The sequence below is a fragment of the Ruditapes philippinarum genome, unplaced genomic scaffold (genome assembly GCF_026571515.1).
Source record: "Ruditapes philippinarum isolate M1 unplaced genomic scaffold, ASM2657151v2 ctg1475_1_1_1_1, whole genome shotgun sequence".
In the NCBI taxonomy this organism is placed as follows: domain Eukaryota; kingdom Metazoa; phylum Mollusca; class Bivalvia; order Venerida; family Veneridae; genus Ruditapes; species Ruditapes philippinarum.
The window spans coordinates 198,516-215,968 of record NW_026853495.1 but is presented as its reverse complement, the minus strand read 5'-3'; the positions used below and the strand labels follow the sequence as shown (position 1 = coordinate 215,968).

Genomic DNA, 17,453 nt, shown 5'->3' with positions numbered 1-17,453 from the left:
TGATAAAAAACCTGAAATTTAAAATTTTTAGGTTGATATTTTTATTTATATTTGGATGACTACACCGTCCTTGAAATAGATTTTATTACATCAAATGATCAATAAATATGTTTCAAAACATATGCTCTAAATTGATCAAACTGTGTATATTGTTATAAAATGGTTCATAAATCAGATTCCCACCATATTTTGTCAGCAAATGTTTATTTATTAAAGGTAAGAAACACATGGTCTTTCTCAGATGATTGTTAACAGAATTAGGTGCTGTACTCCAAACAATTTACATGTTCTACCAAGCATTCTTGAGTTATTTACATATATATGTCAGAAAATTTTTTTATCAATAGGTACTTATAATTTGATGGATATGCTTTATTGATTGTTTTTATGTTTGACTGGGTCTTTACCTTGACCATATGCTAAGTTTATATTGGCATCTCCAGATTGGAAGTTGTAGTCTGTTATAATTTTTATGCGTATCACGATGAAAATTGGGAAGCTGATCAGGTGATGCAGCCTGGCTTAAAACTGGTTGCAGAAACTTTGAAATCTGTATTTTTGTTTCAGCATTGTAGGGTTTTGATAATGGTCACCATATCCCTGGTTTAGTCATGTACCTTACTTTTCAGTCATTATTCTGGTGCTGGAAATCTTTAGATATAATTCTGTCACAGTGATGTTTGGGTAAACACCCATGCCACCTTTTGGGCATAGTGCCGGGTTGTTCAGTAGGGCTTCCATTTCAGTTCCAAAATTTGGGAGTCAGAGACTTGCAAAATCTCTGACAATTGAAGTCCATTAAATAGGTAAAGAAAGAAATCATTATTACAATTAAGCTGTCACAAGCCAAAATCAAGGAGAACATGACTCCCAATCGTCCATTAATGGAAGCCCTGGTTCAGTATAATGATATGTTGTCAATTGATTTAAGAACGATAGTGATGCAGCTAAAAAAATTTTTCTATCCTAACATTTAGATCATTTATACTAGCACCTGGTTGGAACTTTTTTAATTGTATATTGCCCTCCAGTACTGTAGTAATGGTATGTGCCCAGTGGGATTCAAACCAGTATCAAATGATTTACAGTGAGATCCATATGTAGATATTGTAAAGGTATATTATGTATGATTTGAATGAAAGTTGTTTTGGCACTATCTAAAGCTTGTTGAATTATGCATGGTTAGAAGTTTCCCCTTGCTCATTTGATTACATACCAGGAGATTTACCTGCATCTTTGCAAAACACAAATTAATAAGATTTGAAAGGAAAGATAACAGGTTAACTTTTAAAAGATCACTAAAAGTTGCCTTTGAGCTACTTCTGTTATTTTAAATGGGTGAATGTTAACATAAATAAAATCTTGAAATGATAAACTAAATTGTCAGTACCAAACTTTAGGTGAATAGCTTATTTTGCATCATAATTTGTATTTGTCGGGTTTAAGGTTGATGTCATACTGCAATTCTCAGGAAAGAGTATTACTGTAACCCAACGAATATTCGCGACCAATTAATATTCGCTTTATTCGCGGATGGCCACGAAGCGTGAATATTTGTTTGCGCGAATAAGTCCGCACGATTTCGCAAATAAATTGGAGAGAAATTTTTATTTAAGACGTTGTTCATGCAAAGCTACTTGACCGGATATATTCGAATTTTACGGGCACCTATTAGGAAGAAATAAATTGTTATGAATATTGCCATAAAGCAATAAAAACAGAAACTAAGTAAACTACTACTATTTTATAAATATCAAAAGAACTCTATGTCAACATAAATAAGCAATCAAAATAAACATCCACATTTTAATACAGTTTATGAAATACTAGTAGGCCTATTGTCAATCACGTTACGTGATCACAATTCACTTACCAATACAATATAAGGCTAGCGTATTGTTAATCCCATTTAAGACACCAATAATGACCTCAATTATTGAAGATTAATAGTCGGCTAATGGATTTTACGGCCCCATCAGACTTTCTAATCCGCGAATATTTTTTTTCGGAAATCAAGATAACGCGGAAATTAATATTCGCGAATATGTCCGACCTCGGCAAAATGCGAAAATTTGTATTAGCGAATATAAATTGGGTTACAGTATATAACTTTTAGTGCTTGAGGATTACTAGTACACATATGCTGTTGTGTATTATTTCAGTTATAAGCTGAGGCACTTCATAGACCTTATTGTTTGTTACCAGCTGTATTGTCCCCCCCCCCCCCCCCCCCCCCCCCCCCCCCCCCCCCCCCCCCCCCCCCCCCCCCCCCCCCCCCCCCCCTACAATTACAGTAAGTGAGCACCATATGGGCTCTGTAAAGTTGAGTTGCTTATTGGTTCTGTGACAGTAAGTGTGCACCAGTTATTGGGACAGTTAACAGTCAGAACAGTCACTTATTGGTTCTCTTGAATAAAGTGAGCAACTCATTTCATTTCTGTAATATTTTGATGTCATAATTGCCACAGAACTGTAAAATTAAGTGAGCAGCATGTTTGTTATCATGCTTTATATGAAAAAATACTGAGTAGTTAGGAGCATTGACCTCAAACCACTTGCTTCTCTCCGCTGTAGGTTTGAATCCCACCAGGGACTTTGTATGGAAGCTTAGTATCTGGGGGTGCATTTCACTAACATACTTACGTTATCGTAACTCAAGTTTGAACGTAACTTTTGAGGTAAGCAGAACTTAAACTTTTCTTTTTGCGTTTCACTAAATTTTCTTAGCATACGCATTTGCATATGTTAAACGTAAAGTTACGCTCACTTATTGCTGGCGTAAATTGTACTTTCTGTTAGTGAAAGCAACTAACGTAAATTTTCATTTTGCATAAGTCCAAATTTACGTAAAAAGATATGCTAAACTTACATAATAATAGTGAAATGCTCGCTTGCTTTCTTATGGAATTCTAATGGTTCTGCTAAGGTGCACGTTTATGCATGTAATAATGCACAGTGGGGCAATGACCTAAGGGTTTTCTTCCAACACTAAACCTGGAAAGTTGCCATATGACCTCTTCTAAGTTTTTTTGCCATGTTAAAAAACAAAACCAAAAACAATGAGGAGATTAATTGGATCATCAACTTTAGATGAGCAGCATATCGGTTCCTTGACATTAAGCAGCTGAATGGTTCATTTATATGACTGAAGTCAATATGAAATGCCATCCGTATCTGTTTGTATATTTTTTTGATATCTAAGAATTTACTCATAGATAACAAAACCAGTGATGTAATATCATGCTGACACAGCTTTCTGTATTACAACATGGAAATATTGTCAAGCATTCACTTTTTTTGCATGTCTTGGCTACAAAACGATTTGTCGATAGATAAGTGTTTATTATAAATAGATGAGTGTAATGTTATTAGGAAATAGGAAAACAAATTATAGTTAATGCCTTAACACTGTTCAGACAGGTATAAGCAGGAACCAATGCCAACAATCCACTTTTTGAGAAGGAAATGAAAAAAATATACACAAGAGCTGTAGTGCTGATAGAATTCTTATGCTGCTCAATGCATCCATTGATGAAGGTGAAAAAGTTTTTTCTCCACTTTGTGATAATCACTTTGAAGAGTATTCAGGAATCATAATTAATGCATCTGCACTTCCTTTTGATCATTGTAGTGTTTGTACATGTTGAATTTGAAGGTCATTAAGTGCAAGGTCAACATTATGTCTAAGAGGGTATATACATATTTGGTTAATGGTACAAAGCAGTGTAATTCTTACCTGCTTGGAAACTAATTAAAAGTTCTGTTATGAGATTGGTTAATTATCTGTACAGTTCGACCAATTGAAAAACTTGTTGATTTTACTCTCAAATTTTTCCTTCTAGTCAAGTAGTGCTGCATCTGTTGTAATTCAGAAGCAAATCACTCTTTCTGAGAATGCTAACATTTAATTGTAAACAATTTTGAAATGTTTTCAGTATCAAATTTTTTACCTTCATGTTTTCATCCATTATAAATGCCACGACCTTGAAGTCTATTTTAAAGTGTAAAGCATTCTGTATTGATTGTCGATTTATACAATAGTTATAAAATGTATTGTAGCGTGATGTAGCACAATAAAGGAAAAGATCTCAAATTATCATTGATGTTAATGGGTGATTAATGGCAAACATTTGATGCATTTTATGATTGTAAAACTGTCTTTAATTTCCAAACAGCATCTGCCGAATGCACTGAAAGTTTCAGCTCGATCAAAAAAACCAACAAAAAAACCAACGTTCATCATTTCTGTTCATCTTCTTCAACAATCAATAATAGTTTCTCTTAATTGCCGCTAGAATCATAAACGAAGTCTTGATTAATGCCACTGAGGATTGGAGATTTCATGATTTTATGAAAATTTGATACTGTAAGGCTTACTTTGGTGTGTTTGAGTTGAAAGTAAATGATAGAAAATGAAACTGGTAATGTTACCGCTATGAATATAATGTGAAAAGCCATGTTTATTAAAAGCAGATTTTGTTAAGGTTTTATATAGGGTTGTTTTTAAAAGGTCAATCCCCAGTAAGTCAGGGATGAGGAAATTGTGTGTATGTTTTGTAAGTGTTATAAGGTCATATATTAATAATAATGAGTTTGCTGGTAGTATTTATGGGTGGATACTTCTCATGAAAATTGGTGTATTACTGGGAGTAAAATGTAAATCAGAAAATGTGGCAATTTGTCAATGGCATTTTAAATGGAGAGCTTACTGCAGCAAGGAGCATTTTTGATGTGTTTTATGGTGCACCAGTGCAATTTAGGTCATAAAGTGCCGAAACAGGAAAGATGATTTTGGCTTACCACGGGTGTTACAAACTTAAAGCAACACCAGGGGTCAAAACCACTACACCTGCTGGTGCTAAGAGATGCATAGTAACATGTAGACTCTATTTATTCGAATCCATTTTGAGGCCTTTTAAGATTACGCAGCTGCAAATTCTTATGCACATTTAAGGCAACCCCACAGCCACAAGGATGTGGGGGGATTTTTTATATATTACATTATAAAAAAATTGACACATTTTTATATTACATCATAAAAAAATTATTACAATCTAGTCCATAAGGCATCAGGCAGATATTTTCATTGTTAATTTGTAATTTGTGCAGATTTTTCCACTTCCATTTGTGCAGATATTTCCTAAAACACAACAGATATTTCCATTGCCATCATGCAGATATACACAATCACACAGATTGGATTACTTAACCACATTTATTTCTGAAACTAAGGGGAAAAATCTGTTTTATTGCTATTTTCAAAACAGTGTTATTACTGTAAAATAAGTAGATGATAATTATGTAATGAAACAGAACATTTTGATAATGTATGCCTTAATTGTAATGGTGTGGCAGCTATAAACCATGGGTGGAACAATATTTTCCTGAAAACTTTGAAATATTATCCCAACTTGCTATTTTCCATGGCTTTAATTTTGAAATATTCTCATAAAAATGCCTGTCAGAAACCAGGAAAGTTATGTCAGACACCAGGGAAGTTCCACTTTATGATTTCCTTGCATATAATGTTCAAATTTCATTTACTGAAACTTGGCTGAATTTTTTATCTTTGATATTTTTTTTTCTACAGGTTTCGTGAATTGGCTGTTGTATTTTAAGTGCAGCCAGAAATATATACTTGTTTATCTTTTGTTTATTTTTGTTTTAATATCAAGAATGCATGATATTTCAATTTCCTGGGTGATTTAAAATACTAGTGTGCCATGTTTTACAAACTTTTGAAAATATTTGTAGATATTTGAAAAAACCAAAGGATAAATTTTTTTCCCTGAGTTTTTCAGTGCATGCTAAAAAAAATTCTCATTGGTAAATATGTTTTTCTTATTTCGTGCAAACTTTGCTACCAGAATAAATTAAGTTGTGAGTAGCTAAAAACAAAGGTGGTCTGAGTTTTGATATGATGTCTCTTTGAGCACCATCCGGTTAGCTCAATAGGTAGAATGTTGGACTGTGAATTGGGCAATCTGAGTTCGATTCCCAAATGATGCAGGGCACTTTCGTTGTGATTGATCATGAAATCCTTTCTACAGTCATTCCCACTGTACCAGTCTGCTTTTGCATGTACAGAAGTAATCAGTTCCTTGGGAGACTGAAGGCAATTAGTACTTGTTAACTGCTTGACAGCCTGCCTAGGAACAATGCGCGGTGGCTGAACTGTGCTCTGGTAAATAACAGTGTGGCTTAAACTTCCCAGTGGTCCGGAATGAAAACTGCCTGACCGCACCTTGATGTCTCCCAGAATATTTTGATTTAAAAGGCTTATAAAATAATACCCGAATGTAATTAATAGGTTTTAATTGTTAGGTGTTCCCTTAGTACATGTATATACTATTACACATTTAAAGAAATTTAACACATAGACATATGTAATAGTCTACTGTGTAAATTTATTGGCAAACATTTGTAAAGTAACCAGACCTTTCTTATACTGCCTGATTGCCTTCTTTGATTAAACAATTAATTGACAAGTCCAGTGTTTGAATACTGCCAAATGATTTGCATTAAAATATCAATCATTTACATTTTTTTCTAATTTCGAAAAATGCTCATGCTTTTTTTTGTTGCATATATTGCTAATAAATGTGGCTTTGGCTAAAAAATGGTGGCATTTATCAAGTCCCTAACTTCAAACCTCTCACTTTATATACATCGTATATATCTGTTCTTACACAATGTTACTTTGAAGAAAATGTCCCACTGTTGTCTTGAAGCTTTTCGTGATATTGATAAGATATAAAAGCTTAAAGTGTCTAGGAACTTTCCTGTGTTATATTATTCATATTTCTCTATATAATTGATGTACGTGAAATGATATTGTGATTTTCAAAACAGTTACCTTATAGTGGGTTCTAACATGGAGGTTGGCTTCCTTCCAGAATGACTTTTAACTTATCTAGACATACTAGGAAAAGTGAAGTATTTCAGATTCTTTATTTCATTTAAAAAACCATTAATTTATAGATACAATAATGCTAAGATGACTGTGTTGTTTGCTAAATGGTAAAAAGGCTGGTTCCAGACTGACTGGACTTTATGATGTTCAAATAGATTTTTAAGAAACTTGGTTGTAATGAGTGATAAGTGCTTTCAATGATTTAGCCATCTGAATTAAATAGAGAAAATTAGAATCCTTATAGAACGCCCAAAACAACAAAGTTGAAAATGTTTAGTTAAGAATGAATATTGGCATAGTTTTTTTACATACTTGTTTTTGGAGTTTACCAAATTGGAAAGTGATACTTTAAGTGTACCTACAATTGAGTAAAACTTTAATTGATAATTCTTAGGTGTAGAATGTAATCGGGCTTTTAAAATAGTGAGTAATAGAATCCCTAAAGAACACACAAAACAACAAAATTGAAAATGGTGCAGGCTCGGTTTGATGAAGCCTGTTCATGGACGGTAATGGAAATTGCAAGTTACAGTCCACGCCCTCCTAAGCACCGGCTTTATCAGAATTTAACATTTAACATTGGTAAAATTTAGAATTTAGAAACATCCTGCAGATGTGTTCATATTGGCAGTTATCATGGAACCTTCAATGTGACATTCCATGTAAAGTTTTCCTTATACCAAAGTTGGAAAATGTTACTTTAGTAATAAATCATGGAATTTATAAGACTTTTAATAATAATATGAGATATTAAAGTAACTGTCACATGAAAATTGATAAACTCAGTAAAATAACGTGGGAGTTTTGGAGACATTCTTGGAGAAATTAGCTTTCAAAACCAGATGATATATAATACACTTACGGCTATAAAAAGCAAATAGAGTAAAAATAACCGACTCTGTCGTAATTATTTGCAAAATAATGATCAACAATTTCATGGCAGAGGGCTCAAGAGAATTTGCATCTAGTGGTTGCAGCAACACAAAACAAAAAAAAAACAAGCCTTGGTAATGACTCTGTAACATAATCGATAATCAGTTAGTTTTATATAGTTTTATAGGCAAGAATAGCTGCGTGAAACTGAGTTTCCACTTCCCAGCAAAATGTATTGTCAGATTTCTAGTCTCTTGTGGGCAAGTGCGGTAAATTTTGATCTTATTTTCTTTGCAGGGAATATATGATATGGTAGATAATATACTGATATTTAATGATTTTTTTATGGAGATAAGTAAATAAGTTTATATCATTGTATACATATGGGAATTTGGCTTTGACATTGTTTTATTTTCAATTATAAGAATTAGTAAGTACTTAAGAGCAAAAAGTGATTTGATCCATGAACTGTGTGTTCAGGGGTGTAAGTGTTGCTCATACTTTTTAATGCAGATACAAGTACTGAAATAATCATTCATAATGTTATAAGTTTGTATAATGGTATATTTTTTTACCCATGTTGAACATAATGTGACCCATGTTAAATGTCGCCATAAAAGAAATTTTCTTTATTGTAAGTTGATGTCAAGTTTTCTTAGATTTTAGAGTGTCAGTTACTAAATTGGCATTTTGCCACACTCAAAAGCAAGTCAGATTTCAATTTTTAACATTTTTAACAAGTAAGAGATAGTATTATGATTTGATTTTGGAAAACATTTTCCTGAAAATTTTCCCAGACGCCACTGTCAAAACCCCACATATGACACCATTCCCCCAAGATATTCCCTTTCCATTTGACACATTGAGATTGAAGCACCTGGGTCATCCAGGGATTCTCGGGTTCAGTATAGGTGTTTAGAGCTGGTCACATGATATTCTCTTTGCTAAATAATGCACAGTCAGGACTGGTGTCACTGGCCATTTGACATTTTGTTGTAAGTAATTAGTTAATGACTTCCAATTATTGATAAATATGTGGGGTAATTTGTCACGGCATTGACCTTTTCATGGATGTGCAATAATTAGGTTTATATTCTTGGGGGAAAGCAATAGAAATATTACCCCGGAGAAGTTCAATGAATTGCGTCTGCTTACATTGATTTTTCTACATGTTTCATCTGCATTGTAGGGCTTTGTCTATCTTTCTTGCAAATCTATAATGTTTGCATTTGGAAATAGAAATTGATTTACACCGATTCTGTTCGCTACTTTATTGCAGACAGCTCGGTGAAAGTAGATGATTCAACATAAAATCTTAGAAACTGTATTTTTGTCAGAAATTTCCATCTTAGTCATCGACACATTCATGGTTTAAATAATGATTCATTTTTAATTCATTGATGATTTTTTGCTTAGAACTATCATTCTTATATTGTTACTCCAAAGATATTATGAAAGAAATCTGTGAAATTCAGAATATCATTTTAAAGTTATTTGAATATGCACCCCCCTGCCCGCCATTTTGAGGGTCATTCCCAGTATATTATATATGCTTAAGAAAAGTTAAAAATGTCAAGATTATATTTTCTATGATAAAAATTCTGTGATAAATATCTTTTACATATTAATGATGCTATAATAATATTTTCATATATATATTTATATGTTTAAATAAATTTGACAATTGACCTAAAGCAAGTGCAGTTTATATTGATTTTTCATATAATTATATATATTTTGTTAATTACATTTCTAGTGAATATTGACCCCCAAAAAGTATGTCACTTTTGGGAAGGGCAGTAAATATTGTAAAAATCTGGAAATATCTGTACTTCTAGTTGGTCACTTGCAGGGAAATTGGTAATTACTGGTTACTTATCCAGGAAAGTCTGTTGTGTGAATTGACTGCTGAGAAAAAAACCCAAAACAAATACAAAACAAAATATTCTAGAATAATTATAATGTTATTAACTCATTAAATTTCCAACACTATTCTTGGAATGAATCTGCAACTGTGTATTTGTTAATTAATACTGCCAAAGGCAAACTGCTGAAGTACTGAACTGTACATAGTTTTGAAAGTCTGCAAGTCAGTTTCTACAGGTTTTCTGTGTTTTGTACAGGTTTTCTCAACATTTCTGCCTTTTTGTTAATAGCACACATTGCCTATCTATTTCCCCTGTCTCTTCAAGTGCTAAAATTTTTCTCCCACCACACAAATTAATGGTATTCTTGATAAACATAATAACTGGAGTGATAAAGCAAGCAATCAGCAAGCAATCAGCAGCCTCCTATATAAACAAGTTTAGCCTTTGTTAGATAAACAAATCAATAGTGATTTGATGAATAGTTTTGATATTTCCCCCCCAAAAAAATCCCAGAGAAATAGAAAAGCTTATCTGTAAGCAATATATTGTATTCCTAGGCATGAAACATAACTTTTCCTTTCTTAATTGAATGCTGTATATTATAATGTTTACCTGCCAAGAAAGCTAAAAATAAGATTTAGAATATGATCAGTATAAATGCTTGTATTTTATGACTGTAATCTGTTGTTTGTCTAGAACCTGTTTTGTTGTGATTGTTCAGGTTTAAACAACAGTGTATTGTTGTTACTTTTGTCAATTATGATAAATTTTGTAAAAACTGTTGCCATGGAATCCGTTTACAGCATATTGTTGTTTTTTTACTTTCAATGAAGACAATGTATCGTTCTTTAGATGAATTGCTTTTGTTGTTTGTTTTGTTGCTGTTTCTAAAAAACCCAAAAAACAACAACAACAACAAAAACAACAAAATATCATGATATATTGTGGTTTCCGCAAGCCTAAAAATTGGTTTGGTCAACACTTTGTCTGCTTGGACAAATGTTACATGTCATTAAATGATGTTTCAAGTCATGTTTTAAGACATGTGACCATTCTCCCCGCTGTCAGTGTCAGGTGTTAGTTTACCCAACAATATTGGTGATGATCTCTTGATATCTCCTGTTTGAAAGAGTTTTCTTAATTAGAAATGTACATGTATCTGACTATAGTGTATTAATCACTTTAATATCTCTCCCTATCTTTTATTGAGTACAGTAATTTAAAACATGTTTTTCATCTGCTTTAATGATTGTCTATATTTATAATTCATAATGCTTATTATTGCTTACTGCTTCACACAAAAAATATTCTGTTATGGATGAAAGGTCCTAACAGTGACTGCTTATGATCTGTCAGGGACTTATATTGATTATATTACAAGCAAGCTGATGGTGGTAAATTAAATCTTGTCACCTTTTGCTCACATAAATTAGCCTGATAGAAATGGCATTTGCTGTTCAGACCTCAGGTGTGAAAAAAATACAGGGTTGTTTTCTTGTGTTGATTTAATTGCTGCAAATATTTTTTACATTGAACATCTCATATATTAGTATTATAGCTAAAGCCGTATTACCATAGCATTTCTAAGTCTATAGGCTTCTCTGTCAATTCTGCATGTATGTCTAGATTACTAAACAGTCGAGTCTTGACCAGTTTTATTGAACCAAACTGAATAGGAAAGAACATGTAGTAATAATTTTTATTATGAATAAAGCATATTTACAGCTTATCTTCATATACCTTGATATAAACATGCATGATATTAAAGGGAGCGGTGGCCAAGTGTTTAAGGTGTCTGCCTCTCATCAGAGGGATCATGGGTTCGAGCCTGAATCGTGTCACAGTCATGTTTCTTCATATGACACCAGTACTGGTTGGTTCAAGGAAGCGGACTCGAAAGTGATTAATATAAGTTGCAAGTACTTGTTTAGCAATCATGCTTAAATAAATATGTTTAAACCAACTTGCATGATCATTATGAAATATGGTTATACATATCAATAAATGACATATATATATAATATATATATATAATATAATAATAATGTTATATCTGTCCTTCTTTCAGCTGTTGAGATACAATTCAATGTCAAGGAGAATCCTAAAGAATATTTGGAGGGTGACGATGTGTCTGTGATGTGTTCCTTGTCGGAAAGTGTGGACAATGCCAATCTCCAGTGGTATGACAACAAAGATGTGTTAATAACCAACACCAATTCAGTGTAAGTTCATTATTTAATAATGTATTAATAATGCAAAAATTGTGTAAATTAATTACAGAGGGAATAATGACTTGCCTAGAGTCAATCTGGCTAGTATGTTGATATTACAATTCATAACTTACCAATTGATGGTATAGAGTTAATAGCTGGGGAAAAACATTATGCAAATTTTGCATGTAAGAAATGCGAAAAAGCCAGTTTGAAAAATATTCTGATAGTTTCAGATTTGTAAGCAACATCAGCATAAACAATTTCATTGGGCCATTTACAAAGTAAACATGTGATATTAAAGTAAAGAACAGTTTTATACCATGCTATGCTTTTTACTAATTGTTAAAGGTTACAGTGCTTGTTCAATTTGCTTGAAGTATAAAATTTGGACAATATTTGGCAATATTTCACTCCATTAGAAAGCAGAGAGTTACCATAATCAAGATTAATGGGAATTTTAGATGTTGACTTAATATGATACAATATAATATACAATATATGAGCCGTGTCACGACAAAACCAACATAATGGGTTTGCGACCAGCATGGATCCAGACCAGCCTGCGCATCCCCGCAGTCTGATCAGGATCCATGCTGTTCGCTATCCGTTTCTCTACTTGTTATAGACTTGGTAAGCGAACAGAATGGATCCTGATCAGACTGCGCGGACGCGCAGGCTGGTCTGGATCCATGCTGGTCGCAAACCCATTTTGTTGGTTTTGTCGTGACGCGGCTCATATATAATATGATCATGATAGATAACCATTATTTATTTTTGCTTCTACAGGAATAAACCGTATATTAAAAGCTTATTGGATCAGCAACTGCTTTTGAAACTCGGAGATGCCTCATCAGAAAATTCAGGGAAGTACAAATGTAAAGCGGTTGTAAATGAAGTACCAATCGAAAAGACTTTCCATGTTGTTGTAAAAGGTAAGAACTTATCTTTCCCCCACCCACCAGTGACATTCACTTTTCTCTCAAAGCCCCAACTGCCATAAAAAAGCAGTCAAATGGTGCTGGGGCAGCTTTTGTTTTATAGCTCAAACATGCCTAAAACAGCATCTTAACCTGATGGTAGATTTTGATTAAACTTCAGAAAAATTCAGATTAGTAATCTAATGATAGATAGTTGCATGGGTTCAATCCCGTCAGGGCCAAGTCATTGTTTCCTTGAGCAAGAAACTTTACACTCATTGTACTGGTTTGTTTTCAGGAACAGACTATAAGCTTATAGCTTCCTATATAATCAAACAAAAAAAATAAATTATGTATCAACCAAAAAATGATTCTAAGGTTGCTCTCTACAAAAGTTACTTAAAAATTGTTTGAATCTGTTGGCATAATTGAGTCATAGGAGCTAAAAATGACTTCAAATATTTAATCTTTAGAAACCTCAGAAATCTTGATATTTATACTCTTGACATTATTGACAAAAAAAACAATGTTTTAATGTATCATGTTAGTGTTTAGTATATATTAATTATAATTGATAAATTGCATACCAAATCATTTTTTACAGAGGCATTAAAGTTTAGAGACTGTCCACTGAAGCAAATTGGCATACTTGGTCAGCCATCTGAAATAAAATGTTCAGCATACGGAGGTCAGTTAACCGTTGTAACGTTCTGGGAGAAGGAAGGATCTGGTTTATCAGGGGACAGTGAGTACCAATCAACAATAATAACTGCATGTCGCAACAATAAATATTATCCCAAAAATCGGCAAATGTTGGTTTTTCCCCAGCTAATCCGTAGGTACAAACAAACTTTTACCTTTATAGCTTCATGGTGCACTACCTGTCACAATAGATTAGTTAATCTGTTGCGTATATTTTTGAAGCTATAACAGCAAAAGTTTGTTTATACGTATAAGCTGGGAGAAACCCAAGATATTCTTAATTATAGAGTAAGTCTAATGTTTAAGTGCAAAATTGACAGCTGTTCACTAAATATGTTACTTGGAAAATATAGATTCAAACATAAATTAAATACATTTCTGACAATGGCATAAGCACTTATAAGAATAGTATGTAAATTCTATGGTTAATCATACTTCGCAATAATTGTCATTTTATTGATACATGTCCTTCCTATAAAAAACTCTACTTCCTATAAAAAAAATTTTCAACACTTAATTGACATCCCTACATTCACTTTACACAGTCTCTTGACACACTTTTGTCATTATTTTTTGAATAATGCTAGCCAGTAATTTGATTCATTAAACAAAACTTGTGTGTAGATAATGACAGAACCTTTTGGACACAGGAAACAATCTTATAGAACACAAAGGGAAAAACCTTAATTAAAACATTTGAATATAGATTCATTTATTGCCTTATTGTGACAGTATGAATATATAATTGGCAAGTTTTGGTGTTTTTGGCACTTTGAATTATCATTGAAGAAAAAAAAAGTAAATACAGTCAAGTCTGTGCACAAAGGTCACCTAAAGGAGAGACCAAATATGGACTTTATTAACAAGTGGTCTTTATAGGGAGGTTACTCTGTTCTAGTAAATCAATGAATGGTTGTTGAAAATTAATATGATCGTCATTTACAGTGTGGTCTTTATTAAGAGGTTTGACTTTAAATGCATTGAGGTATTGTGAGCCAGATCAACTGTAAATGATCAGATAGTAGACAGTACCTTTGATACTTAAAACATTTCAATTAAAATACATTGAAATATATATTGACAATTATCTAAAAACTGATGATCTGCATTTCCTTCTTTTTCAGATATTCAGCAAAGCAGCAATTCTTTGAAAATAAAAGATACTTCCATGTTAGATGAAGGAAAATATATCTATAATGCTATTTCCAACAGTGACGGCCAAAGTGGTGAAAAGAGAATTGACTTTGTTGTCTACAGTAAGTGTAGCTTGTCTGTTTATTACATGTCTGCCTTTCAACCCAGGGATCACGGGTTTGAGCCCTATATGGGGCATGACCATACTCTTTGGTTCCAAGAAGCGGACTCAAAAGTGATAGATATAAGTTGCAAGAACATGTTAAGCAATGGAGCTCTAATAAACATGTTTAAACTGTGTTTGAACTAAACTGTTCAGTTTAATTATTTTATTTATTTGACTTATTTTATACATATTTTTAAGATAAGATTTCTGTATGGTTGGTTTGTAAATGGTTTAAAGTTTAACATTATTGCTATAAAAACAATTATGTCTAAAGATTAGTACAAGTACAAATAAAAAGAAAACAAATTAAAAAAAAATAAAAATAAAAATAAATACACAACAATTTAGGTAGATATACAAAATTTAAAGAAATGGTTATGATTAGAACATGACATATTTGTTGTTGTTTTTCAGGTGCACCAAAGATAGTAGAGCCAGTAACACAAACAGAATCTATTGTTGGTCAGCCAGCCACACTGTTCTGTAAAGCAAAGGGAATCCCTGATCCAGTGATCGAATGGAGAAAAGAAGGGGTAAATATTGACGTTATTCTTAAAATATTATATTTACATTTCTAATTCAGACTTTTTGAATGTTGTTCACTGACACCATGTTCTGGTTTAAACACTAGACTACTTTCTTATGAATAATTCTTTTGAGATGCGAACTGAATCAGTAGCTACAATCAGATGAATATATGATACTAGGTTATGCATAAAGTGTTTAAAGCTATATATCTACTGTAAAACTTGTTGTTTGAAATTTAAAAATGAATACTTTCAAAATGCTTATACGAAGAAAAAATGGTAGTTAATTGCCTTAAAAGCGTATGGCGCATGCACAAAATCATTGCTAAATGGATAAAACCCTATTTAAAATAGCAAAATAATATTTTGATATTTTGTTCCGAAACAATTTATTCTGTTTACATACATTATTCATGTGGTTAAATAACAGAGACATTCTAAACATGTTACAATTTTTTCCAGAATCAATAATGTAATAATGAAAGCAATATAATTCTTTTATAAAAATATTTCATAAGATATGGATTTATACCCTTTAATGCAGATGCTTGAAAACGGGACTGTTTCATTTGTCATTTTTAGTGATTTTTTCAAGACAGTCTTTATTTCCTTTTTTTAAACCCATCTTAATGGTAACAGTGAATTATTTGTTGAACCTTTGATATCAACACTTAATCTGCTGGAACCAAAACAAGTTAAGTCTTGGCCACCAGTATAGAGCCAGGCCAGCCTGCACATCAGTGCAGTCTGACCAGGCTCTATACTGTTGGTAACTAAATTTTTGTATTCTTTAATTGAAATCACTTAACAATAGAGTATACAGTGCAATAATCAAATATGTATGTGAGGGAATGGGTTACAAAAAATTAGAAGCTGGGGAAATCAATTACACAATTTCAGGAATGAAATGATTCACTAGAACATTTAAGTTATTTGTTGAACCCTGGACATGGATCTGTTCAATATTTAAAAGCTGATATTACATACGAGTAGGTATGACCTCTTACAACATAAATTGTATGGTGGCTCTGAGCTGTGTGCTATTGATTATATAGGATAAGGTCTGGCGGATTCTAGAAGCTGTAGAGGTTGATCAATAAATTATTAATTGTCCATGGTCTAGACTGTATGGCATTTAGATGATTTATAGAAAAATTATGATGTGTGCGTTTTTTTACCCACTCTGTCCGATAGCTTTATATGTAGTTAATATTTTAGATAGTTGTATGAATAATTTATTAGGTCTTTGTTTTTTTATTTTTTTTATATTTTTTTTTTTTACTTTTTTTTATGTACATACTCTTGCACAAACCCAAACATATCAATGATTTAAACATAATCACGAACTACCCATCCTTTTAAAATTGGGAAATATTTCATGGGACAATATTAAGAAAATTGGAAAATGATGGTGCCAGTGGGGTAACAGTAAGAAAAAGTAGAAATTTTTGGTGGGGTAACCATAAGAAAAATGTGAATGCTTGATGGTGAAACAATAAAAAAAATTAATATATATTAAGAGGTTTTAAAAGCCTATATAAAAATATTAAAGTAAATTAATTACAGTGCTTTACATGAATGTCAAAATAACAAATAGCAATCTTTTGTTTCTGCCTTAAATATGTTAAATTTGATTGTATTAATTGAAATAAATAAAAAATGTATTATGTTTTATGCCGCCTATGTAATGCCAGTTCATAATTGATTTGAATTTCTTTTAATATTTCTTAAAAACCTTTATGAAAATTACAACAATATTTAAACAATGACAAAAAAACAACCACAAAATATGAATGAAAAAAAAAAACATAAATCACCAGCAAGTTGTGTTAGTTAATTATTTATTTTTTTAACCATTTAGAAATTTTTAAGACAGTTAATATTAAGGCTTAGATGTTGTCAGTATATAAAAAAATAACTACTTTTGTGTAATATATTACACATGATTGTAAAATATAGACACTGCCGACCTCCATCCCCTAGAATAGGAAAAAAAACAAACCCAGAATCCTAAGATAGTTCTGTTTTCATGTATATAATGTTGCTGCTGCACTTTAGTATCAGATTACTCTGAATTACTGGAATTAGAGACGTGCAAGGTCGCAAACAGCTATTACTCAACAAGTATTGATTATCCTGT

The 17,453-nt window shown here is 32.2% G+C and overlaps 1 protein-coding gene across 1 annotated transcript in view; it reads left to right on the top strand.

The window, feature by feature from the left end:
- LOC132737057 (neural cell adhesion molecule 1-like) overlaps window positions 1-17,453 on the top strand; it is a 56,399-nt gene that overhangs the window by 34,278 nt on the left and 4,668 nt on the right. Inside the window, exons 2-6 of the mRNA XM_060724288.1 lie at window positions 11,723-11,876; window positions 12,654-12,799; window positions 13,389-13,529; window positions 14,611-14,742; window positions 15,201-15,319. Of these exons, the coding sequence (XP_060580271.1) occupies window positions 11,723-11,876; window positions 12,654-12,799; window positions 13,389-13,529; window positions 14,611-14,742; window positions 15,201-15,319 (692 nt within the window). The remainder of the gene's footprint in view (window positions 1-11,722; window positions 11,877-12,653; window positions 12,800-13,388; window positions 13,530-14,610; window positions 14,743-15,200; window positions 15,320-17,453) is intronic.